Consider the following 27,914-nt stretch of genomic DNA (forward strand, 5'->3'; position numbering starts at 1 on the left):
CACCGAGAGCAATACAATCAATGCCTCTATTATGCATGTGTTATTTTCTGCCTTGTATGCTGAATGTTTAAAGCTACAACACGTAATTATTGACATGGACATCTTTATCAACGTACACATTAGCTTGTCCTTAAGGGGAATGCTGTCACTGGCATAAATCACCTATTTTGTTAGCCTTAATATAGGTGGACCAGCCAGGACACATGCCGTGTTATGTTTCAGTTCTGTTCAGTTTCAGTTTCAGTTTATTTCGAACATGCATACGTTTACAATGTAATGCATCACACAATTCCAGTTGTTTCATTACAGCACGTCCGAAAAGGAGTAGGAAGAAGCAGAGCTTATTTAATCCTACCCCTTTTCATACCATAGCAATTTTATCCAATTTCCTTGTTCTCTGTAACAGAACAGTGAACATGTACGTAATAATAAATATTATACCATAGTGAGCAAACAAATAATAAATACATGAATAATCTTTGTCTCAATAAAAAAAGGGTTCAAATGTTCATCATAACCAAAGACTATAAAAATGGGACCCATAACCTCCCTGCTTGGCACTCAGCAACAAAGGGTTGGAGTTGGGGGTTAAATCACCAAAATGATTCCCGGGCGCGGCGCCGCTGCTGCCCACTGCTCCCCAAGGGGATGGGTCAAATGCAGAGGACAAATTTCACCACATCTAGTGTGTGTGTGACAATCATTGGTACTTTAATCTTTAATTCTTGTTCTGTGTACTTTGTGAACACTTGTAGTTTGAACAGTCTCTTAAACGGAATCATATTGGTGCTTTGTTTGATTTATTTGCTTAATCCATTCCATAATTTAATTCCACATACTGACATACTAAAGGTTTTAAGTGTTGTACGAGCATACAAATGTTTTAAATTAGATTTTCCTCTAAAGTTATATGTCTCCTCTTTTGTTGAGAAGAATTGTTGTACATTCTTGGGTAGCAGGTTCTAGTTTGCTTTGTACATAATTTTTGCTGTTTGCAAATGCACCAAATCGTTGAATTTAAATTTTTGTGATTTAATAAGTAAAGGGTTTGTATGTTCTCTATATCCAACATTGTGTATTATTCTAGTTGATCTTTTTTGTGACGCAATTAGTGAATGAAGCGCACATTTGTAGTTGTTTCCCCATATTTCTACACAATAACTCAGATATGGTAACACTAGCGAGCAGTAGAGAATATGAAGTGATTTTTGGTCAAGAACATGTTTTTCTTTATTCATTATTGAAGTGTTTCTTGACACCTTAAGTTGTATATTTTTTATATGAGATTTCCAGTTCATTTTATCATCTGTTATTACACCCAAAAACTTGTTTTATTTTACCCTTTCAATATCTACTCTGTTTAGACGACTCTCTGTGCTTTTGTTTGTTTATTTGAACACGTGGCGTCCTAACAGATTGTTGTATATAATTCCAATATTCAATATAAAACACATGTTAGTACATCAGTCGAGGAAAATGAACAAGCTACATAAATAACATCCTGTAATTTGATTTTGATATAATTTTTTTTATCTTGATTGATTGAAAATTAACACCAATGAGTTGACTGATGAACATTATCACAATTTATTTAGAAAATATAAATAACGACAAATACAATATACTATTAACCGCAACACTCATGCAGAAACTCACGTTTCATCAAACATAAATTAACGTTGTTATCCTAGGGTAAACTGGGTAACACATGACACACTGACAAAGCTTAACCCATTGTTACTATAAAAATCTACAAGGTTAATATAGCTGGCTTTTCTTTCTTCCCCTCCATTTATCTGCTTTCTTTTGTATCTCTCGTACTCATTACATATACAGTATGTATTGTTTCATTTGAACAACTGTATTGTTGATAATAGAGGTAAGTATTGTTATTGTTCATTATCAATAGCGCTATTTCAATTGGTATTTGTATTGCTCCATTTGTAGTGTAATAATGCTCATTGTGATTTCTGTATTATCTATTTTACTAACTGCTTCTTTGCTATCATTTTTACCATCATATTTGTACATGTCGTATTTGCTGATGTTGTTCTATTGTTGTTGTTATCGTTGTGTTTGCTGTTGTTGTTTTTGACTCTCTGTCTTATCCCCCTCTTGTCCCCACAATTTCCCCCTCTGTCTTCCTTTTTTTCTCTTTTTATCCCCTCCTGCTCCGGCCCAGCTGCACCAAATGATAATATAAATACATTCAATAAAGTCAAATACAAATAAGGCAACAAGAGAAGTATCCCACACTTCTCTTTTGTAAGGTAAATTTGTACAGCCGATATGGGCATCTACATCAACTATATGATTTGCCTGAAAAGCTCGTCAGGACCAAAAAAATAAATAAATAAAATAAAATAATAATAATTAACCGCAACAGCTAATTGTAAAAAAACCCCAACAACATTATGATTTATACAATTTCAGAATGTGCTTGTTCTATTTTTAGACAAAAGGAAAACTATCTGAAGTTGTCTTTATTTTTAAGTTATCGTGTCATGATTTTACCAGTCCGACCCACTTGGGGGTAGATTTTTCTCCATGTGGCACCCGATCTAAAATGAGTTTGACACCCCTGGGCCAGATATTCCTTACTGTAGCTTTAAAAGACACAAATGTTACAACAGTAAGACTGCAGTGCAGCGGCAGGGCAATTATTCCTTACTGTAGCTTAAAAAAATACAATCATTGTAAATTAAGGGGATATATATTCCTTACTGTCAATTGTTACTTATTGCAAATGTAAGATGGATGATGAGGGAGAAAAATAATGTTTCTAAATATTTTTTCCTTAAAACAATTTCAAGCAGAAAAACATTCCTTGTTATTATTGCAACTGTAACATGGATGTAGAGCAGGGGTCTCAAAGTCAATTTACCTGGGGGCTGCGGGAGGCGCAGTCTGGGTGAGGCTGGGCCACATTAGGTTGAGTTGAGTTGAGTTGAGTTTGTGTTTATGTGGATCATGCATGCATACAACATGATACATCACAATTTCCAGTGTCTCTATTCAACATGTTCGAAAAGGAGTAGGAAGAAGCAGAACTTGTTTAATCATACCCCTTTTCCTTTACATAGCAGTTGCTAAAACTTTTGTTCACTTCCTGTTCTCAATTTATGCACAATATACTCCATACGTAATAACAATAAAAATAAATAAATAAATACATAATAATTGGTGAAGTAAGTTATATTTCATATAGTGAGATGAGTAAGATTATCTTGAAAATGAATGGATGGATGAAATAAATTCAGAATGTTTATCATGGTTCTTCTTCTGTATACTTTAAGTCTGAAGAGTTTCTTGAAGTGGATCATATTAGTACATTGTTTGATTTCTTTGCTTAATTCATTCCATAATTTATTTCCACATACTGATATACTGAAGGTCTTAAGTGTTGTACGTGCATACAAATGTTTTAAATTACATTTTTCTCTAAGATTATATATCTCCTCTTTTGTTGAGAAGAACTGTATATTCTTGGGTAGCAGGTTATAGTTTGTTTTGTGTATAGTTTTGTCTGTTTGCAAATTCACTATGTCGTGGAATTTCAGTATTTTCCATTCAATGAATAAAGGGTTTGTATGTTCTCTGTATCCAACATTATGTATTATTCTAACTGATCTTTTTTGTAGCACCGTTAGGTATTCCACAAAAAATGCTTTGTTTAAAAATGTTTTTAAAAAAAAAAATCTAAATTCCTCAAATGTCTTTATTTTTAACACAAATTAAGATTAAAAAAATTAATGAAAGAATTAAGAATGAACAAGAACATTAGTAAATATTTGTTTGGGGATCTAACATATTTGAATTCCACTTCGTGTTTCTGTCGCGTTGAGCCGACACGCGGAGAACGTCATTTCCGTAATGTGCGTCATTTCCGCTTTTTCCGTCAAAAATAGCGAGCGCAAAAAAGCGACTACTGTGTTATCTGCCGTGTTGTTACTCGAAAAATAAGCGAAATGACACTGTGTTCTTGTTTTTGTAAACGTAGTCATGGAAACAAAAAAAACCCAATTGAAATCAAATATAAATATTTTTTGTGTTGATCGTGTGAGGCAATGCAAATACAAAATGACTCACAAATAACAGGTGTGTCCATTTAATTGGTTCCGGGTTATCGGGGACGGTTATTGCGAACGGACGCTATGTGACTGCGTACTAGTACTACATGAGGTTACTTTGAGTTCCTAACTTTTCTTTTACCCCGCCGCTCACGTAGTACTTTGATTTATTCCACCAGAGAGAGAGACATTTATACGTGTCACCCCCTGCGGTGGCACAGGCTGGGTCAGTTGCATTGTTTTCAGTGTTTCCCGGCCGTCCCTAATGTAGTGACCGCGTGTGTTTTCGTATTTCCGCCCGGGCTGGAGGCGGAGCTACGTGACACCCACAGCTGATTCTAATCAACCCCATTCAGTTGTTTGTTTTATTGCTTATTATTGTTTGATGCCGCATGCTACGATAAAGGTAAAGACCAACCCCGCTCGTCGTGTTTTGCCATTTTGTGCCTTTTTGTTCTATTCTGACTGTAGTTTTGGTTGAATCATTGACAGCGTGGACAATTAAAGACTTGACGTCGCACTCACCGCTCTTGTCCTCGCCTCTTTTTGGGATCCACGGCAGTAATCCACGACATGTACGTATAATGTCCTGTTGGGTAGCAATTTGAAAAACTTTATTTATTTATTTGCAAGTGTTGTGAGCGCAGCATGCTGGGACTACACACAGAAGAAAAGTCTCCATGGCAACGCTGCTGTCACTTTCACTTGTCAAGCCCGGTCGATGTCCGGCCCCCTGAGAGTCATACCCCACTGTGATTGGTCGGTTCGTTCAGCTCTGTACACAACCCTATAAATTGTCATTTGTAAACCTCATGGGCCGCACTAACATTAAACTTTCATATTAAGGTGGGGGCCACAAAATATCGTCTAGGGGGCCACAATTGGCCCGCTGGCCGCGAATTTAAGACCCCTGGTGTAGGCTGAGAACAATATTCCTCTGTTTAAAATGTACAATCAAGTCAATACACATCTAAGGAGAGTGTCAGGACCGAAAACAAAAATGCATATTGTTGCTTTAAATGTCAATAGTTGTACAGTACATTACAGCAGTGTTTTTCAACCTTTTTTGAGCCAAGGCACATTTTTTGCGTTGAAAAAATCTGGAGGCACACCACCAGCAGAAATCATTAAAAAATTCATCTCAGTTGACAGTAAAAAGTCGTTGTCACAATTGTTAGTAGGTGTACTGTCACGACCTGTCACATCACGCCGTGACTTATTTTGAGTTTTTTGCTGTTTTCCTGTGTGTCGGGTTTTAGTTCTTGTCTTGCGCTCCTATTTTGGTGGCTTTTTCTCTTTTTTTGGTGTTTTCCTGTAGCAGTTTCATGTCTTCCTTTGAGCGATATTTCCCACATCTACTTTGTTTTAGCAATCAAGAATATTTCGGTTGTTTTTATCCTTCTTAGTGGGGACATTGTTGATTGTCATGTCATGTTCGGATGTACATTGTGGACGCCGTCTTTGCTCCACTGTAAGTCTTTGCTGTCGTCCAGCATTCTGTTTTTGTTTACTTTGTAGCCAGTTCAGTTTTAGTTTTGTTCTGCATAGCCATCCCTAACTTTCATTGCCTTTTCTTAAGAGCACTGACCCTTTGTTTATTTTTGGTTTAAGCATTAGACACCTTTTTACCTGCACGCTGCCTCCAGCTGTTTCCGACATCTACAAAGCAATTAGCTACCGGCTGCCACCTACTGATATGGAAGAGTATAACGTGGTAAGTCTGCCGATCTTCAGACAGTACAGACACTCAACAACAACACATAATTTGCAGACTATAATTACTGGTTTGCAAAAAATATTTTTAACCCAAATAGGTGAAATTAGATAATCTCCCGCGGCACAGTGGTTGAAAAACACTGCATTAGGGGATGGATATTACTTATTGCTGCCTTTAAAAGTCATGAATGTTCCAAAAATAAGATGAATTAAGTGGGCCAGGGCAAATATTCCTTACTATAGCTTTAAAAAATAAAATCATTGTAAATTAAGGGGATAGATAGTTCTAACGTATTGCAAATGAGGGAGAAAATCTACTTATGTTTTCTTTAAAATAATTTCTGGGAGAAAAAAACATTCCTTTATTATTATTGCAAATGCAACGTGGAGGTAGATGGAAAACACTATTCCTCTGTTACTTTAAAATTAAACAATAATTTAAAATCAATGCAAATATAGGGAGAGTGTCGGGAGAGAAAAACAATTGCATATTGTTTTAAATGTCACAATAATTGTACATTAAGGGGCTGGATGTTACTTATTAGTGCTTTAAAAGTCACACATGTCACAAAAGTAAGATGAGTGAAGTGGGCCAGGGCAAATATTCTCTACTGTCCCTTTTTAAAAGTCACAATAATAGTACATTGAGGGGTTAGATATTCCTTACTGTAGCTTTAAAAGACAAATTACAAAGGTAAGAATGTAGTGGGACAGGGCAAATATTCTTTACTGTAGCTTTAAAAGTCACAATAATTATAAATTTAGGGGACAGATGTTCCTTACCGTTACTTTATTTGACACAGAGATGGCATATTATTGCAAGAGGGAGAAAAATTACTTATAGTTTCTTTAAAATTCACAATCATTTCAGGGAGAAAACAGATTCCCTATGATTATTGCAAAAATAACAGGGATGTAAAAGCAGAACAATATTTCTCTTTATTTAAAAATTAACAATAAATTAAAAATAATTACTGAGAGAAACATATTGTGTATTGTTTCTTTAAATGTCACAATAATTGCAAATGTCAGTGGCGTGCAATAAATATTTTTACCGTTGCTTAAAAATTGACGATTGAAAATAACAAACAATATTTCTTACTGTTTTAAAAGTTGCAAAGGTAAGAGGAATACACGATGAGAGGAAAATTATTTCCTGTTGCTTTAAAAGTCTCAATAAAACAGAGGTGTAGTAAAGCGGGGCAAATATTCCTTATTGTTAATTAAATGTTAAAACTACTGACAAAAGTGGTGTGCAATACATTGTAAAAGTGGAGCGCGGCAAATATTCCTTACTCTACCTTTTAAAAGTGACACATACGCCAAATTTAACTGACGTGAAAAGTCACAATAATTGCAAATGTAACCGGAAAACAAGATAAGAGCAAAATATTTCTTAGTGTAGCTTTAAGATTCACACATTTTGCAAATTACGAGAAGTGCAGGGGAGAAAATATTTGTCAGTGTTGCTTTAAAAATAACAATTTGCAAAAAAATCATAACTATTCCTTCTTGTGCCTTTTGAAACTCACATTTTGAAAATTGGGGAGCAAATATTCCTTATTGCAGCTTTGAAGGTCTAATTGAAAATAAATGGGTTCCAGCAACAGGGTGCCATAACATTCCTTATTGTTTTTGTAAAAGTCAGACATTTTGCAAATGAATATATATGGGAAAGTGAGGATGCAAATAGTCTTTAATGTTGCTTTAAAAGTAATATATTTAGCAAATTAGAGTAAGGGTGCATTTTACAAATAATCCTTATTGCTGCTTAAAAGTTACACAATTTGAAAATAAAGCGACGTGCAGGATGAAAAGAATATTCCTTATTGTTGCTTAAAAAGTCACATTTTGCAAATTACAGAAAAAGGAATGGATGAGGTGCAAATATTACTTATTGCAGCTTTAAAAATGTATATGTCCTATATGGCAACGAGGTGCCCAAATATTACTTATTGTTGTTTTAAAAGTTACAAATTTTGCAAATTAATAGACGTGCGGGGTGGAGGTGCACATATCCCTTAGTGTTGCTTTAAAAAGTCACCCAATATGAAAAGGAGGCGATGTGCAGAATAAGAATATTCCTTATTGTTGCTTTAAAAATAGCTTATTTTGCAAACAAATCATAAATATTAATGTGCTTTTTAAGTCACATTTTGAAATTTACAGTATAAGAAATGCATGGGGTGCAAATATTCCTTATTGCAGTTTTGAAGATTTAATTCAAAATAAATATGAGTTCCGGAAACAGGGTGCCAAAATATTCCTTATTGTTTCTTTAAAAGGTAGACATTTTGCAAATTGATAAGTGTGAAGGTGGGTGTGCAAATATTCCTAAGTGTTGCTTTAAAAGTAAAATACGTGGCAAATTATAGTAAGGAAAGTGCATTTTACAAATATTCCTTATTGTTGCTTTAAAAGTGATATATTTTGCAAATTAGAGTAAGGAGAGTGCATGGGGTGAAAATATATGTGTACAGCTCCACTAATGGACATTGGAGTGTTACTTTCAAAGGCAAAATTAAAGTATTGCTAGAAACATAATTTTATATGGGACTTCATTGTATTATATGTATAGTAAATGTTCCGAAAAGAAAAAAGCATAAAACACAGTATATATTTAAATATACTAAATGTAAAAAAGGTAATAAATATTCAAAATAAGATCATTAAATTAAATCTAGTTTGGTTACGCCATCATGAGCGCAACACAAGGTTGTAAAAGTTTCAACTACAATTCTAAATAAGATGTCAAAAGCAAACTGATATCAAATACTCAGCTTAAAGATTGATCAATACCTTTTTAAACTTAGCAATACATAAATATGATGATTTATCAAAATATAAAAGAAATATACCTGAACAGAACGCTCATGATGGTTACACCAAAAAGTAACTCTATGAATCGCGTTTTTCCAAGTTTTTGGGGCATTTTTATGCTATTTCCAAGCATCTTCTTTTTATCATCGTTAATTTTAAATGGTCAAACTAATGCTTATTATATATGCATGCCCTAGTAAACAAAAAAAAAAGTCATATTTATTTTGATTGTTACATTTTGAAGTACATCTGTGCAGGTGGGTGCAAATGTACCCATTACCAGAGCTGTACACATATATAAAGTCACATATTTTTCAAATCATGAGAAAAATGCAGAGTGGACTAATATTCCTTATTGTTGCTTTAAAAGTCACATAATGGTACATTTAGAGGAGTGCGAGAAGAGGAAAATAGTGATAATTATTGCAAATGTAAATGAGGAGCAGTGGGGGAAAATCCCTTAGTGTGGCTGTAAAAGTCCTAATAATTGCAAATGAAGAGGCGACATGTTAGTTGGTGTTGTTAGTGGTTTATGGTCTAATTGGAGAGGGAAGGGCTTCTTGTTGTGGCTCCCTAGATTGGGGAAACAAGAGTCTGACAATCAGCGTGGATACTTGTGTGTTTGTGTGAGTGTTAACAAGATAGACAAATAGGACGCACAAATAGGAGCAGAGAGAGAGAGAGAGAGAGAGAGAGAGAGAGAGAAGCAGGTGCATCACTAATGGCTTTTTAAAAAGGTTACAGCAGAGCTCTTCTTTCCTAATGGGGCTCCGGCTGTGCTTGGGAAGCAATTTCCGGAAAAGATAATGTTGTCGAGAGAGTGCAGTATGTGTATGTGTGTGTGTGTGTGTGTGTGTGTGTGTGTGTGTGTGTGTGTGTGTGTGTGTGTGTGTGTGTGTGTGTGTGTGTGACAACACTGACGTACACACAATCAAAGGGCCACAAAGAGGGGGCGGGTAGAGTTTTCAGCCAGCTGGGAGAGTGGGGAGAAAGTAATTGTGTTGCATTTATTAGCTTGGTCAACTAATGCTGAAAATGAGTGAAACAATGCTTAATAAATACTAAATTTAAAAAAAGTCCCTTCAGCATAAATGTTTTTTATTCCTAATGTTGTGTTTGCTTTGATAACCTGCTGAGACTAATGACTACTTGGGGTCCAACACTGACACTCAGTGGTGAAAATGGTTCACTACATCTTGTCCAATACACCGGTAGAGCTGACTGGTGTCCACTAGGCGGCAGTGTTTCTGCGGTAAATCAACCTGCAAATACACTATATTGCCAACAGTATTTGGCCACCCATCCAAATGATCAGAATCAGGTGTCCTAATCACTTGGCCCGGCCACAGGTGTATACAATCAAGCACTTAGGCATGGAGACTGTTTCTACAAACATTTGTGAAAGAATGGGCCGCTCTCAGTGATTTCCAGCGTGGAACTGTCATAGGATGCCACCTGTGCAACAAATCCAGTCGTGAAATTTCCTCGCTCCTAAATATTCCAAAGTCAACTGTCGGCTTTATTGTAAGAAAATGGAAGAGTTTGGGAACAACAGCAACTCAGCCACGAAAAGTGACAGAGAGGGGTCAGCGGATGCTGAAGCGCATAGTGCAAAGAGGTCGTCGACTTTCTGCACAGTCAGTTGCTACAGAGCTCCAAACTTCATGTGACCTTCCAATTAGCCCACGTACAGTACGCAGAGAGCTTCGTGGAATGGGTCTCCATGGCCGAGCAGCTGCATCTAAGCCATACATCACCAAGTCCAATGCAAAGCGTGGGATGCAGTGGTGTAAAGCACGTCGACACTGGACTCTAGAGCAGTGGAGACGCCTTCTCTGGAGTGATGAATCACACTTTTCCATCTGGCAATCTGATGGACTAGTCTGTGTTTGGAGGTTGCCAGGAGAACGCTACATTCCGGACTGCATTGTGCCGAGAGGAATTATGATGTGGGGTTGTTTTTCAGGAGTTGGACTTGGCCCCTTAGTTCCAGTGAAATGAACTTTGAATACTCCAGGGTACCAAAACATTTTGGACAATTCCATGCTCCCAACCTTGTGGGAACAGTTTGGAGTGGGTCCCTTCCTCTTCCAACATGACTGTGCACCAGTACACAAAGCAAGGTCCATAAAGACATGGATGACAGAGTCTGGTGTGGATGGACTTAACTGGCCTGCACAGAGTCTTGACCTGAACCCTATAAAACACCTTTGGGATGAATTAGAACAGAGACTGAGAGCCAGGCCTTCTCCACCAACATCAGTGTGTGACTTCACCGATGCGCTTTTGGAAGAAAGGTGGAAAATTCCTATGAACACACGCCGCAACCTTGTGGACAGCCTTCCCAGAAGAGTTGAAGCTGTAATAGCTGCAAAAGGTGGACCGACATCATATTGAACCCTATGGGTTAGGAATGGGATGGCAATTCAAGTTCATATGTGAGTCAAGGCAGGCGGCCAAATACTTTTGGCAATATAGTGTATGTTTCCGCTGTAAATACTGTCATGTTGTCGTGCTGAGGGTCAGGAGACGACCCCAGCTGACTGAAGGCCAGAGGCGGGGTGCACCTACAGTATGTATGTTTCATGAAGAGGTCAGTAAAGACGTCAAATATATTGTACTGTCCACTTTCACCTATTGAATGCACACCTTATGTTTGATTGATCTTAATGAGTAAAGGTTCCAATAGCAGCAACACAGTATACAGGGACAGTGACCATAGCAGCACAGCACACACAGTCAACAGCTAATATATACATTTGAATAATATTGGATAAAGAAAACATTTACCTTTTAGTAATAATGATAATAATCAAGGCAGAAAGTCATTATTGTGCATTGTACCGCTCCTATTGAGCTTAATAGTTTGATGGCACTGGGAACAAAGGGGTTTTTAGTCTGTTGATTTTTTTTCTCCTTTATGATTTTATTGATGTATTTGTTTATTATTTGGCTGATTGTAATGAATATGGGTTCAATTTGCCAGAGGATATTTATTTTTAACATTGCGATGATAACTGTCATCCTTGTGTCTTGAATTTGCATTAAAAACAAAGCCACACAAAAACATACCATTGAAAATGATTTTGATCTCACATTCAACCATACTTAATCTAATGCAATCATTTCATGTTAAGATTTCTATTTACAATGCCAGCTTTCATGTGTCCACCAGATGGTGCTACTTTTCCCCATTCAAAGCATGCAGAAAATCTTCTCACCTTACTGTTTTTTTTAAAGGGAAACTGCACTTTTTTGGAATTTTGCCTATCATTCACAATCATTATGAGAGACAAGACAAGACGTTTTTTTTTTTTTTTTGTGGCTTTCTAACATAAAAATCGTCTCGTTCTTGGTGGGTAGCAATGCAGCTAATGGGAGCAATCAATTCCACGACTAAATCACTTTAAAAATGCATTTAAACAATACTTCATTTACTTTTTGCAACCTGTATCATAACCAAACTGTAGCGACATTGTTTTTGTAAGAGCGAACACTGAGAAACTTTGTTGTAGTAACACATCGACATGCTACGGTATTAGCCGTAAAAGCTAACTACAGCAAGAGATAAGCTAGTTTCTCTGACAACACAAAACACGTTTGACTTTGTAATGCACAACACAATGCGATTTTACACCAATTTATACTGACTAAAAAACATGAACGATCATATTAGACTTCGACTTCCTTTTATTGTCCTTCAAATTTTAACTTTACAGTATAGATAAGAACAAAATTTTGTTGCATTAGCTCGTTGTAGTGCAGGATAAAAGAGCAATAAGATACAATTACAGATATTACAGTATCTGTAGAGTATTAGCCCACTTTTCATGTTTTGTTTGTACACAGCTGAGCTCGCCAGTCATTGTATGTACTGTAGTTGTACTAACAAGTATGGCGTGCAGCGTGTATCGTGATCAATATTAAAGTGACTCACTCAATGGACAGTTGTCTGTTTGGTCCAGCTGACCGAGGACGTTTCCTGTTGATTTTGGGTAAGCAATCCATTTATGTCAAAATAGCTCATCTCCAAGTTCCTTATTTATAGCATCAAAATTGCTTTCACCTCACACTCTCGTCTTCCGTCTGCTCCAACGTCTTACTCTTCCTTTGTGCTGGCTTCTGTAAGCAGCAGTATATTGAGCTGCAAAAATATAAGGTTGTGAATCCTCATTTGTCCAAAAGTAGTCGTTTTTGTTGTCTGTTACGAAGTCTGCCATGATTAGAAAACACGTGTTTGATTCCGGAAGTAGGAACACACATTGTTGCCAGAAGTCAGACGTGCGCTGCTACGGAAACAAAATCAATACGTGGAATAAATCAGTCCCGGAAATGATTAAAATGATCAAAATTCGGTAAATATTGAACATATTACATATTGTTATGAACGTGTCTGTTACTACATTATATATAAACCTGCCGTGTCTATATATAAAGTTGATGTTGTTTTAAAAGGCTTTGAAGGCTACAACAGTGACTCCCATTAGCCGCATCTTTCAAGCATTTTTTATCTTTAAAAATCGTTAAGAAAAAAGACGTGACGTGATTGTGAACGATAGGCAAAATTCCCCAAAAAAGTGTAGTTCCCCAATAAGGGGTGTCACGGTGACTGTTGGCGCGGCCCAGGATGCAGAGACGGTGGGCGAGGTGCAAGTAAGAAGGTCCTTTTATTAGGTACCAAACATGGCTGCAGCAGTGGTCTACTTGTGAATAAAACATGTTAATAGAACACAAGAGACATGCTCACACTCACGCACGACAGCGTTGACACTAGAAGCTTCCTGATGGACTGGTGTGTCTCCTGATTGTCAATCAGGAACTCGGTGAGGAAACCAGCGTTTCAAACACAGCTGAAGTGACAGGAAATGGAAACAACACAGGAACTAGAAACATGTAAATAAGATTGGAAATGATAAAAAACCCAAGAAAAAAAATAATGTCCAAGCTATCATGTGGGGTCATAAAAAACGGTGCTTTGCATATTAATGATAAACAAATAATAATAAATAAACGTGTGTCATGTGATAAAATATGTTAAAAATGTCTTCAATTATTAATAAAAATCAGTGAAGCTGTGTAAATAAAATATGTAAATTTTAGACTGAAGTAGAAATTATTTGCACAGCAAGTTTTATCAAGCTGACATCATTAATTCCTGTAAATGAATGAGGATAATCGGCAAAATATCAAATATTACACAAAGATTACAAAAACGCCTTACCTGTTATAGACACCTGAAGGTGATTACATAATATATAATAAGAGGAACGATGCTATGGAGTATAGAATTCAACCTCATTTCAGATATTTACAAAAACCAAAACACACACACTGCAGTTTAGAACACACCGTTGTATGGTAACTGCAATTTATTTAGGTAAATAAATACAAAAAAATGATACAATTGACAATAACTTATTGGGGACTTAGTGGTGTCCTTTTTATCAAAAAAAAAATAAAAAAATCATGTAGGTCATTTCTGAGGTACAATGAGCATCCTCTGATATGATTTTTATTGAGGGAAGGGCTCAGGGTCTTGGCAAGTGTCCCTCAATAAATATATACCTTAAGAAAACGGATCAATAACAGCTGTGCTATCGTTCAATGTGCTTATTAACACGCACACACACACACACACACAGTACAAAACCTCAATACACTCTTTCCCTTAGTCCTAAACTGGGTAAGGGGTCCTATCCTGCTCAGAGAACAGCTGTCAAGAAGCAGTGACCATGGTCTTCAGCTCCCCCAGAAAACCAAACCATTGCAGTTTAAATACACAAGAGTACAAACATCATGTGAGATCGAGGCCCGGGCCCCTTGAACATTTCCATCCCACACTAAACATAAAGACAGTAATAATGATCATATAGTGTGTAAAGAAACCCTTAGTCTACTGTACAAAACTTACACATGTTGTTGGTCCGAGACGCCGCTTTTGATCTTGCTGGAAAAGAAGGAACATGTGACGTCAGTAAACACGCGCGTGAACTTCAGTATTGGTGGCGTTGTCCCAGACAATATTAAGCCACTCCCAAAACAAACTTCATGAGTGCTTTCCTTAAAAAAAAAAAAAAAATCACATTTTGGCGAAAGCAGGGGTGTCCAAAGTGCTATTTGCTTCTTTTTTTTTTTTTGGGCCCAGAACATACCTGTATTGCACAGAGAACCTTGTAACCGTGGTGTAGCACGATGTTGACGCAGACGCCAAGTACCGACTTCAAACTGCAGACGAGTCTTTAAACCATACTTGCCAACCTTGAGACCTCCGAATTTGGAGATTGGGGGGGGGTTTGGTGGTAGCGGGAGTGTATATTGTAGCGTCCCGGAAGAGTTACTGCTGCAAGGGGTTCTGGGTATTTGTTCTGTTGTGTTACGGTGCGGATGTTCTCCCGAAATGTGTTTGTCATTCTTGTTTGGTGTGGGTTCACAGTGTGGCGCATATTTGTAACAGTGCTAAAGTTGTTTATACGTCCACCCCCAGTGTGACCTGTATGGCTGTTGATCAAGTAAGCCTTGCATTCACTTGTGTGTGTGTGTGTGTGTAAAAGCCACATATAATATGTGACTGGGCCGGCACGCTGTTAGTATGGAGGAAAAGCCGACGTGACGACAGGTTGTAGAGGACGTTAAAGGCAGTGCCTTTAAGGCACGCCCCCGATAATGTCGTCCGGGTGGAAATCGGGAGAAATTCGGGAGAATGGTTCCCCCGGGAAATTTTCGAGAGGGGCACTGAAATATTTAAAGTATGCTTTAAACGGCGAAAATCGGTTCGGCGAAACCGAATTTATGATGCAAAATGTGATTTATTCGATCGTTGGTATGTAACATAAAACATGACATCGCTTTCTTATTGACGATATTAAACAAAAAAAAAAGCATGAGCAGCCGTTTGGTTGCAGAGGAAAAGGGCGGGAAGATAAGCCAACACTGCCATCAAGTCAAGACCAATTAACGCAAATACACACATCATGGCTTTGAAATTCCTACTCAGGCGTGACTGTAGAACAGTATTCTTGGAACGGAACACTTTATTTAGGGTAAGATCGACTTTATTGGTCCCACAATGAGGACATTTATGTGGTCGATACAAGAAGTGCACAAAACATAAGGTAGACACACATGAAAACTAGAGGGGAAACGTCAAAGAACATAAAAGACATTAAAAGAGCACAGAGCCACTTAAGAGGCGCAATTTCTACATACAGCTACAAAAGTAAAACACTACAAAAAAAACATGTGTTGTGTACATAACACAGTACAGGAAGTTAGTACTGCCTATAGTCAGTATTTCACTACATTGACTTTTGTTTGCTAAATGTGTTCATGAGTTTTTACATTTCATATATATTTGCGTCATAAGTTAAAAGGGATTATTAAACTTGTTTAGGGATGGGTACTGAATCCATCGGTACTACCGATTTACATAAAGTCAATCGGTGACATATTTCGATACCTTTTATTGCATGTGGCATCATTTGTAGCGGACAGCCTCTAACTAATGTTGCAATGTTTCAATGCCTGCTTGGTAGAAAGCGCCCAAAAGTAAGGCTCCTCTTTCCCAAATGATGCTAATTTACATTGAAAATGCCCTATGCAAGCTACTGAGTAGCATTAGCGATTTTACATGGCCAGTTCAACGCCTCCAAATTTGTAAATTGAAACTACATCCAAGTAATAAATACGATATTTACAGTATAAACACTTTGTAGGGCTCAACAAAAGACAAGACTGGCACATTCAAATCTAATGGCAAAGACTACTTACTGACCATGGCAACACAACTAGGAAAACCCTCTAAGATATAACAGCTCTGCTCAGTGGTTCATTTTAAATTCAAAATTGTTTTTTTATTATTTTAAAGTTAGCTTTTATTTTACCACATGAACACACAAAAAAAGTACAGAGATGTCCGATAATGGCTTTTTTGCCGATATCCGATATTGTCAAACTCTTAATTACCGATTCCGATATCAACCGATGTCGATGTATACAGTCGTGGAATTAACACATTATTATGCCTAATTTTGTTGTGATGCCCTGCTGGATGCATTAAACAATGTAACAAGGTTTTCCAAAATAAATCAACTCAAGTTATGGAAAAAAATGCCAACATGGCACTGCCATATTTATTATTGAAGTCACAAAGTGCATTATTTTTTTTAACATGCCTCAAAACAGCAGCTTGGAATTTGGGATATGCTCTCCCTGAGAGAGCATGAGGAGGTTGAGGTGGGCGGGGGGCTAGGGGATAGCGGGGTGTGTATATTGTAGCGTCCCGGAAGAATTAGTGCTGCAAGGGGTTCTGGGTATTTGTTCTGTTGTGTTTATGGTGTGTCACGGTGCGGATTTTCTCACGAAATGTGTTTGTCATTCTTGTTTGGTGTGGGTTCACAGTGTGGCGTATATTTGTAACAGTGTTAAAGTTGTTTATACGGGCACCCTCAGTGTGACCTGTATGGCTGTTGACCAAGTATGCATTGCATTCACTGGGGTGTGTGTGTGAAAAGCCGTAGGTATTATGTGATTGGGCCGGCACGCAAAGGCAGTGCCTTTAAGGTTTATTGGCGCTCTGTACTTCTCCCTACGTCCGTGTACCACTCTGTACAGCGGCGTTTTAAAAAGTCATAAAGTTTACTTTTTGAGACCGATACCGATAATTTCCGATATCACATTTTAAAGCATTTATCGGCCGGTAATATCGGCAGTGTGATATTATCGGACATCTCTAGTTAAGTACGATTAACCGTTCAAATGTAAAAGGTACCCATCCCTACACTTTTACAGTTGAAAAAAAAAAAAAATATCTAAATATTCCTTACGCGGATTTTAAGTTTTTGGGTGATTTTTTTTGATGGTGAAAGTAAACACAAAAGTACGTGAAAAATGCTAAATCCTACCTTAATAAATACCATTTGAATGTTACACACAAAACCGCAGACGGCCCAAATTCCCCCCAAAAAAGGGCACCTGCGAACCCCAAATGGCCGACTTCCTGTGCGTCTCTACAGTATATGGTCTTCGATGATTTTCGTGCGTCCCGTCATGGCGACCACGAGTTGTTAGGCCACGCGCGCTCGCAAAGATTTGGTACGTTTTCCAGCGGGTTAAAAAGGCAATTTAGTTTATGAAATAAAAACAATAGTAGTACAAATTGTATTTTTCTTTACATTTATTTCACAGCTTAGCATATATTGACCAACAATTGGTGGATTTTAGCATGTTTAATTAATCAAGATGAAATGATTCATTAAGGATAGCGGCGTTTTTGTCGGTGGAAAAAGTTTGGACACCCCTGGACTAAAAAAAAGTGCTGTCTTGAAGCAACGTTTTGGTGACATTGAATCCTCCTTGCCCACAGTGAACAGTCCTGAGTGAGATCCGCTGGCCAACGAGTCTTTGTGGGGACCAGGGAGGAGGCGGCCATGTATTGCTTCAACAACGCTGGCTTCTATTCAGCCTTTCGTCCGCTCGTCTCTACAAGATGAGGTGTGCCCGTCTCGCAAAGAAGTACAGTCCGTGGGACCTTCACACCTGGGTGGACTTCACCCGACGGAGAGAAAGCCGCACCCCCCGGTGGGTGGGGCAAGGCGGGGCGGTGCCGCCGCTGTCGGCAGGCAGGTCTAGACCGAGCTGGTGAGGCACCGCCGGAGGGGATGGTGCACAGGGGTGGGGCGCGGGATTGGCTGATGGTCATGTGATCTCAGAATACGGTATCCCTGGAGTCTAAGAGAGGTGGAGGTATGGGGGTAGGGGGGGCACAGAGGTAGCAGGAATGTCAAATTGTGGTGTGCGTTGAGGAGGATGCGCCGCGTTTCATCAAATAGTAGCCCCCGAATATACCGTATTTTTCGGATTATAAATCGCAGTATTTTTCATAGTTTGGCCGGGTGCGATTTACGGTATACTCTGGAGCGATTTATGTGTGAAATTATTAACACATTACCGTAAAATATCAAATAGTATTATTTGTCTCATTCACGTACGAGACTAGACGTACCAATAGAAGAGGAAACAGTGCGGTCTCTACCTTTGGAGTTGGCAGAGTTGTTTAGAAGCGACATCGAGGAACATATTTCATGGGATTTAGTGATTAGGAGTGACGGATTGTTTGGTAAACGTATAGCATGTTCTATATGTTATAGTTATTTGAATGACTCTTACCATAATATGTTACGTTAACATACCAGGCACGTTCTCAGTTGGTTATTTATGCCTCATATAACGTACACTTATTCAGCCTGTTGTTCACTATTCTTTATTTTAAATTGCCTTTCAAATGTCTATTTTTGGTGTTGGGTTTTATCAAATAAATTTCCCCCAAAAATGCGACTTATACTCCAGTGCAACTTATATATGTTTTTTTTCCTTCTTTATTATGCATTTTCGGCCGGTGCGACTTATAATCCAAAAAATACGGACTCCTCTTTTGCAATCATCAGCTTTTTTTCTACTTCAAAATACACCTTAGATAAAACTGTGAGCAAATACATTCAAGTAACACATTTATAAAGGTTCCTGTATGACAGGGGTGTCAAACTCCTTTTCATTGAGGGCCCCATGGCAGTTATGGCCGCTTGTAACAGTGAATAATATAGAAATATAAATTGCCTCATGATGATATTACACCATTTTTTTTGTATGTACTCTAATAAAATCTGTAGATTTTACAATAATAAAACTGACACCGTAAAAAAATTTTTTTTACAGCATATAAATGGAAAATAGAAAAAGTCTACGGCTGTTATTTCACGTGTATTCCTGTAAATGGTAAAACAATACCACAGTTTGTTTTTATTTACGGAAAAATTTTGGCGACTGGGCTACCTTTTTTTTTTTTTTACCGTAAAAATAATTTTTACAGTGCACAATTTGATAGATAACTTGCTTTAATGAGTCAAGACGGTATTTAGGTACTTATTTGGATTTCAACAAGCAAAATGTTAGATCAAGTTTAATAGATATGAAACTGCTTGCAAAAAAAGAAAGTTGAATACATTTAGTAAGAAAATAAATGAATTCCAGGCTTTAGTGGGCCATGTGAAATGATGTGGCGAGGCAGGTTTGGCCCCCGGGCCTTGAGTTTGACACCTGTGCTGTGGGACATTCTGACAATAAAATTGCGTAGGGTCTTTTTTTGAAGTTGATTTAATTTACACATGCGAGTAATAACATGTGATTAATCATTAACAATCGAAATTCTAAAGTGTGATTAGTATGATTATAATAATTTGTCATTTGACAGCACTAATAAAACATATACATTATATAATATGAATCTAAAATATGAATGAAAATTTTAGTCAGGAAATAATTGTAACATAATTTGGAAATAAATTTAAAAATGTCTTTATTTATTGAATATTACATTACACAACTGGATAGAGTCATAAATGATTTAAATTGTTAAAAAAAAAAAAGTTTTATTATCCATTCATATAGATTTACGTTTATTTATTTTGGCTGGATAAACCATTCATGGCTAACAGAACCTTGCATACTGCTGGAAGTAATTATAACGGTACATCTGACTCCAGTAAAAAAAATAATTACTAGAAGAGGCAATTCATGAAGGAATTGCGTGTGAATGCTCCAATGCAGAAGTTGAAGTGAAATGCTGACAGAATGTGGTACGAATGTAAGAATAGTTTGAATGTAAGAATAGTTTGAATGTTGAAGAGCTGACGCTGCACTCAAATGCTAATGGTGTGTAGGACGAATGTAGAAAAAGTTTGAATGTTGAAATGGTTTAAATGCTGAAATGGTTTGAATGTTGGAATGGTTTGAATGTTGAAGAGTTTGAATTTCCAGGAAATCCGGAATTTGGTTTGGAACTTGGGAAAGTGTTAGTCTGAATGTCCAGGATGAGTGAAATGTGTTAATGTTGGAATGGTTTGAATAGGTTGAAAAATGTGGGGATTGTGCAACTTGGAAAAATGTCCCATTCATTTCAATGGGAACTTCCTGGAAATTTAGGAATTTTGCGAAGAGCGGGATTTTTGGAAAATGATTAGGAACATGAATGTCCTGAATGAGCTGAACTGGTCGGTGTTAGAATTGTTTAAATCGGGCAAAAAATGTTAAAGTAGTAAATGGTATTAGGGAATTTCGGGAAAATCTGGAATTTATTTGAATTTGGAAAAAGGGTAGTTTGAATTTCCAGAATAGTGGGATGTGTCAAAGATGGAAAAGTTTGAATGGCTTGAAGAATGTGGGAATTGTGGATGTTTGAAAAATGTCCCATTCATTTCAAAGGGAATTTCCAAAAAAATGGGGAATTTGGGGAAAAGCGGGAATTTTTTTGAACTTGGAAAAAGGGTAGTTTGAATTTACAGAATGGTGGAATGTGTCAAAGGTGGAATGGTTTTAATGGGTTGAAGAATGTGGGGATTGGGGAAGTTTGAAAAATGTCCCATTCATTTCAATGGGAATTTCCCCCAAAAATTGTGAATTTCGGGAAAATCTGGATTTTTTTTAAACTTGGAAAAAGGGTAGTTTGAATTTCCAGAATAGTGGGATGTGTCAAAGGTGGAAAGGTTTGAATGGGTTGAAGAATGTGGGAATTGTGGATGTTTGAAAAATGTCCCATTCATTTCAATGCGAATTTCCCAAAAAATGGGGAATTTCGGGAAAATCTGGGGTTTTTTTTAACTTGGAAAAAGGGTAGTTTGAATTTCCAGAATGGTGGAATGTGTCAAAGGTGGAATGGTTTGAATGGGTTGAAGAATGTGGGAATTCTGGGAGTTTGAAAAATGTCCCATTCATTTCAATGGGAATTTCCAAAAAAATGGGGAATTTTGGGAAAAGCGGGAATTTTTTTGAACTTGGAAAAAGGGTAGTTTGAATTTCCAGAATGGTGGAATGTGTCAAAGGTGGAATGGTTTGAATGGGTTGAAGAATGTGGGAATTGTGGAAGTTTGAAAATGGCCCATTCATTTCAATGGGAATTTCCCAAAAAATGGGGAATTTTGGGAAAAGCGGGAATTTTTTTGAACTTGGAAAAAGGGTAGTTTGAATTTCCAGAATGGTGGAATGTGTCAAAGGTGGAATGGTTTGAAGAATGTGGGAATTGTGGAAGTTTGAAAAATGTCCCATTCATTTCAATGGAAATTTCCCAAAAAATGGGGAATTTTGGGAAAAGCGGGAATTTTTTTGAAAATGGTAAAAAAACTTGAATGGTCCGAATGAGTTGGTTGGTGTTGAAATTTTTCAAATCCGTGGAGAAATGTTGAAGTAGTAACATGTTGAAATGAGAAATGGTATTACGGACTTCCTGGAATATCGGGAAAACAGGGAATTTTTCCAGTTCAAAAAACAACTTTGTGTTTTGTCATAATTAGAAGGAATGTTTTGAAGATTGAAATGCATTGAAAAATGTGGTAGGAGTAGTCGCCAGAAAAAAGGGTGGAAATAGGGCTTTGGAAAAGCAGGAATTCTGGAAAATGCTGGAATGTTCTTTCACTTAAAAAAAGGGAAGTTTGAATTTCCAGAATGATGGAATGTGTTGAAGTTGGAACGGTTTGAATCGGGTGAAAAATGGGGAAGGTAGAGCGTGCCAAAATCTGGAGAATAATAATAAAAATAATACGTTTAAATAGATGCATTTTGGCGTAGAAAAGCATATGAGTGAAGGCTTTGGAGCATTCACACAATAATGATAATAAGTGAGTCACAGTAGGGACAAGCTGTCATGACCGGGTCATTATGTAAACATAATGTAGCTTGTCTCCTATGTTTTAGTCTGTTTCCTGGCTGCACCCTCTTTCCTTTTGTTTACTGTTGGTTTCCATGGACACTAATTCTCCACACCATGTTTAGTAATTAGTGTTCCCACCAGCTGTTTTGGTCAATCACTCCCTTTCATAGTTGTCAGTCACCCAGCACAAGTTGCTGGGTCAACGCTGGCTTTCGCGACATTTACGTTACTTCTTGTTTTTCACCACGCTCAAGTGTTTTTTTCCCTGCACTCTAGAATTCCTCGCTGTTCACCCTTGGTGGCAATTTGATTTTTTTTGCTCCACGCTCGTTTAGCGTCTGAGCTTTTGTATTTTTGTCCTGCCTTAAATAATTAAAACTCCATCCCACCTGCACGCTGCTCCTGCTTGTCTTGCTGCATTGGAGGGAGCACCACCATCGCAGCCAGGCCTTCCCAACTAGGCTATTTTCATTGATTCATTTTACGCACCAAAGTATTTCTATTATGTCTTTCAGGGAAATGATGCTCAAATGCAATCTGAAGTTGTCTTTTATTTTTAAGTTATCATGTCGTGAGTTTACCTTGGGACTAGATTTGTCTCCATGTGGCCCCCGATCTAGAATGAGTTTGACACCCCTGCTTTAAAGACATCGACTGTAAATTGTTCTTTGAAATATTTTCTTGAAACATAAGTTGTTCCTGCACAATTATTTGCACTTAGAAATACTTGTTAGTAGTAAAAAATATCATTAGAACATTTTAGCATTATGTTTGCGTTCAATTACAGTAAGCGTGTTTATCCTAAACTTCATTTTACACACTTTGGCATTTTTACCATGCCTTGTTTTGGACATATTCCACAATAAGATCATACTGTGGCCTTAATACCGCGATATCGTACCGTGACATTTACTTTAGCCACCAGATGGCAGTGGAGAGTTGAATATTTTGAAATGTTTTTGTTTTTTTGGCAATTCCAACTTTGATCACAGCGTCAGTTGCTATGTAGAGTGGCGCTTTCCGTCATTTTCAGCAGACTCCATTGCAAAATGATTAACCCCTCACCTTCTTCTCACGCAAAATCCACCCAGGAATGTTGCCATATGAATTCCTTCCCTACTGTATTGGTCCCTGATATGATCTATGATCGGGACAACTGTCATTAAATGACCATTAACCTCTAAAGGCCTTGTCCATGCGTGGACAGCACCTTTTAGCTCTTATTTCCAAAATTGTGTACACTACTGAATTGGGGTCTTAAGCCGACATATGGACACTTATACTGCCATCTGGTGGTGTCAGAAGAGTATAACATACAATGGAATTTGGAAAAGAAAGTGTAAAAATAAAAATTAGCATGTCACTACACATGAAGTACACGTTTGTGTACTTATGGACTAAGTACATCATATAAAAAGATGATTTTTAGTTTTTATTCTAATTAGGGTCCAATAAGCCCAAATAGCAAAGAGACATAAAAAAAGCATGTAAACAAACAGCTTGGGCCTTAAGAGGTTAAATACTAAAATTGTCAAATTTAATACATTGATGGAAAGGCCACCTGCTTAGTGGCCTTGTGGTTGGAGTGGCCGCCCTGAGACTAGAAGGTCGTGAGTTCAAACCCCGGCCGAGTCATACCAAAGACTATAAAAATGGGACCCATTGCCTCCCTGCTTGGCGCTCAGCATCAAGGGTTGGAATTGGGGGTTAAATCACTAAAATGATTCCCGAGCACAGCCACCGCTGCTGCTCACTGCTCCCCTCCCCTCCCATGGGGTGAACATGGGGATGTACCTGATGGGTCAAATCCATCCATCCATCCGTTTTCTACCGCTTGTCCCGTTCGGGGTCGCGGGGTGTGCTGGAGCCAATCCCAGCTACAATCGGGCGGTACACCCTGGACAAGTCGCCACCTCATCGCAGGGCCAACACGGATAGAAAGACAACATTCACACTCACATTCACACACTAGGGACAATTTAGTGTTGCCAATCAACCTATCCCCAGGTGCATGTCTTTGGAGGTGGGAGGAAGCCGGAGTACCCGGAGGGAACCCACGCAGTCACAGGGAGAACATGCAAACTCCACACAGAAAGATCCCAAGCCTGGGATTGAACCCAAGACTACTCAGGACCTTCATATTGTGAGGCAGACGCACTAACCTCTCTTCCACCGTGCTGCGGGGTAATTTCACCACACCTAGTGTGTGTGTGTGACTATCGTTGGGACTTTAACTTTTTAACTTTAAAATGATGAGATTATTAAAAAATTTCAATGATCTAAATTGCTTTTGTATTTATTTTTCGGGACAAAAAAAGTCACAAGTTTGAGTTTGGCCCTTATAAGACTTGGTAATAGTTACAAATGTAACATTATTGATCCATCAATAACTAATTATGCTGCTCACATGTTATGATATGCTGTGATGCATGTTTAAAGGTACCAAAGTCCTATTTTTTTACCCCCAAATTTCAGCTTCTTTAGTGGCATCAAATTCAAATTGTAAGGGTCTAGTTCTTCTTCAGCCCACCCCTTACCTGGTGGCCACTTAACTTTTCGAGTGGACTCTCAACACGAGGCAGACTGAGCAGAGGAATACCGGCCGGGGTCTCCGAAGGATGCGGAGCCGTAGGCGCAGGAGGGTTCGGCCCCACCGTTTGGGCCGGCCGGAAGTTGTTGATCACACAGGAAACCTAAACGTGCAAAAAAAAACAAAAAAAAAGGACACTCAAGCCACTATAAGAAACCCCATCAAAACCCTCAGCTCCTTCTCACCAGGAAGGCGGCGATGGCTCCTCCGGTGACAAACCCAGCCAGGACGTCACTCCAGTGGTTCCTGTGCTCCGTCACCCTCACCACCCCCACCAGCACAGCCAGAGACAGCAGCACCAGGCACAGCGTCGGCTTGGTCAGACGGGTCCCTTTGGTGCGGAACACCAGGGTCACGTACATCTGAAATCCAATCAGAGCTATGCAGTACCTGAATGCGCCACAAGAGAGCTCCCTCTGCAGGGATTTGAAGATGAGAGGCAACACTTCCTAGTTAATAAGGGCAATAATAACTAGAAAATTCCCATGGAAATGTTGATGGGCCTGCTATCTGTGCTCTGGACCTCTGGCCGGGGGTCGTTGGAAGCCGGCGTACTTTGAAGATGGTGCCGAGTGTCCCAATCCGAGAGTTTTAGGTGTAACTGTACACAATGAGCTACAGAGCTAGCCTAAAACATTAGCATTGGCACATTAAAATGCTGACACTTAGCATGTGTGCTAATGATGGCATGCTAACAGTTAGCATGTCTCACATTTCTAGTAACACGGCTGTAAGGTGTATGGATGAGGAAATGGAGAGAAAAGTATAAAACTTAGATATGTCCGATAATGGCTTTTTTGCCGATATCCGATATTGTCCAACTCTTAATTACCGATTCCGATATCAACCGATACCGATATATACAGTCGTGGAATTAACACATTATTATGCCTAATTTTGTTGTGATGCCCCGCTGGATGCATTAAACAATGTAACAAGGTTTTTCCAAAATAAATCAACTCAAGTTATGGAAAAAAATGCCAACATGGCACTGCCATATTTTTATTATTGAAGTCACAAAGTGCATTATTTTTTTTAACATGCCTCAAAACAGCAGCTTGGAATTTGGGACATGCTCTCCCTGAGAGAGCATGAGCAGGTTGAGGTGGGTGGGGGGGTTTAAGGGGGTAGCGGGGGGTGTATATTGTAGCGTCCCGGAAGAGTTAGTGCTGCAAGGGGTTCTGGGTATTTGTTCTGTTGTGTTTGTTGTATTATGGTGCGGACGTTCTCCCGAAATGTGTTTGTCATTCTTGTTTGGTGTGGGTTCACAGTGTGGCGCATATTTGTAACAGTGTTAATGTTGTTTATACGTCCGCCCTCAGTGTGACCTGTATGGCTGTTGACCAAGAATGCCTTGCATTCACTTGTGTGTGTGAAAAACCGTAGATATTATGTGATTGGACCGACAGGCAGTGCCTTTAAGGTTTATTGGCGCTCTGTACTTCTCCCTACATCCGTGTACACAGCGGCGTTTTAAAAAGTCATACATTTTACTTTTTGAAACCGATACCGATCATTTTGAAACCGATAATTTCCGATATTACATTTTAAAACATTTATCGGCCGATAATATCGGCAGTCCGATATTATCGGACATCTCTAGTAAAATTAGATGGAAAAGTTAGCATGCTTAAGTTAGCTTGATAGCATGCTATTGTTTGAATGCTAACAGTTAACTAGTGTTGCAAAACTAGCTCAAAAAGTGTCGCCATGGTTACACAGAATGTTCCCAACTCAAAGTACGCCCGTTGGCGCAAACGAGACCTTTCCGACGGTACAACATATGTGGGGGTTCCTTGGCCGGTTCGTCTCGTATTAAGCGTAAGAGAAACGTGCGGAACTATAATAATAAAGTTTGAAGCATGAGCAATAATAATATGGGCTGCTTGCATTGCAGCAGGCCCATAACAATAAAATAGTAGCTAAATGTATATGTTTTTTATAATTGTTGGGACGGCGTGGCGCGGTTGGGAGAGTGGCCTTGCCAGCAACCTGAGGGTTCCTGGTTCGATCCCCACCTTCTACCAACCTCGTCACGTTCGTTGTGTCCTTGAGCAAGACACTTCACCCTTGCTCCTGATGGCTCGTGGTTAGCGCCTTGCATGGCAGCTCCCGCCATCAGTGTGTGATTGTGTGTGTGAACGGGTGAATGTGGAAATAATGTCAAAGCGTTTTGAGTACCTTGAAGGTAGAAAAGCGCTATACAAGTATAACCCATTTATCATTTACCATAGCAAAGATGAGAGAACTATTATGAAATATTCCTTTCTTACCACGGTGTAGACGGCCGAGTAAAAGCTGAGCGCCGCGTCCTTGGACGGGAAGGATTTCCGGGCGGACGCCACCAAGTAAGGGTTCCCTGTGCAGGCGCGGTGCTCGGTGATGTACTGCAGCGAGGACTGGCACCCCAGAGCCGTGTAGTTGGGCTTGCAGGTCGTCAGGAAATGAGGCGTCTGGTTTCCTGTCACCACTTGACCCGCGTTGGCGAAGATGGTGGTCGTGAAGAGGCCGAAGGAGTAGACGCCTGGCAATGGAATTGGACGGTCACGCTGACTTGGAACAATTTTACTATTATAACAATAAAATAAAATAAACAATACAAATGTCCAGCTTAACTGTGTATAAAATGAGGTCTGACTCAGTTAAGTTAAAGTTAAAGTCCCAACGATAGTCACACACACACACACACACACACACACACACACACACACACACACACACACACACACACACACACACACACACACACACACACACACACACACACACACACACACACACACACACACACACACACACACACACACACACACACACACACACACACACACACACACACACACACACACACACACACACACACACAGGGTCTGATGAAATCTGTCCTCTGCATTTGACCCATCCCCATGTTCACCCCCTGGGAGGTGAGGGGAGCAGTGAGCAGCAGCATGCACAGCGCTCGGGAATAATTTGGTGATTTAACCCCCAATTCCAACCCTTGATGCTGAGAGCCAAGCAGGGA

At 38.8% G+C, this 27,914-nt stretch overlaps 1 protein-coding gene and 2 long non-coding RNA genes across 5 annotated transcripts in view; 1 reads left to right on the forward strand and 2 right to left on the reverse strand.

The window, feature by feature from the left end:
- The window catches only part of LOC133634009 (uncharacterized), a 39,338-nt gene extending 34,582 nt beyond the window's left edge, over nt 1–4,756 (reverse strand). The window contains exon 1 of the long non-coding RNA XR_009821864.1: nt 4,596–4,756. This is a non-coding gene — a long non-coding RNA (uncharacterized LOC133634009). The remainder of the gene's footprint in view (nt 1–4,595) is intronic.
- Nucleotides 4,135–27,557, forward strand: LOC133634010 (uncharacterized). The gene is made up of 4 exons (XR_009821865.1): nt 4,135–4,476; nt 4,563–4,645; nt 17,968–18,242; nt 27,176–27,557. It is a non-coding gene; the product is annotated as an uncharacterized LOC133634010 (long non-coding RNA).
- Nucleotides 13,959–27,914, reverse strand: part of LOC133634008 (phospholipid phosphatase-related protein type 5-like) — a 174,203-nt gene continuing 160,247 nt past the window's right edge. For 2 of the 3 annotated variants that reach the window (XM_062026904.1, XM_062026905.1), the window contains 4 exons: nt 27,166–27,416; nt 25,078–25,254; nt 24,856–24,995; nt 13,959–18,332 (listed from right to left, as the gene is read on the reverse strand). In XM_062026904.1, the coding sequence (XP_061882888.1) occupies nt 18,230–18,332; nt 24,856–24,995; nt 25,078–25,254; nt 27,166–27,416 (671 nt within the window). In that variant the 3' untranslated portion in view covers nt 13,959–18,229. Of the gene's footprint in view, nt 18,333–24,839; nt 24,996–25,077; nt 25,255–27,165; nt 27,417–27,914 lie in introns of all 3 variants that reach the window. The other variant, XM_062026906.1, reaches the window with a different exon arrangement.

The sequence above is a fragment of the Entelurus aequoreus genome, linkage group LG18 (assembly GCF_033978785.1).
Source record: "Entelurus aequoreus isolate RoL-2023_Sb linkage group LG18, RoL_Eaeq_v1.1, whole genome shotgun sequence".
NCBI classification, from domain to species: Eukaryota; Metazoa; Chordata; class Actinopteri; order Syngnathiformes; family Syngnathidae; genus Entelurus; species Entelurus aequoreus.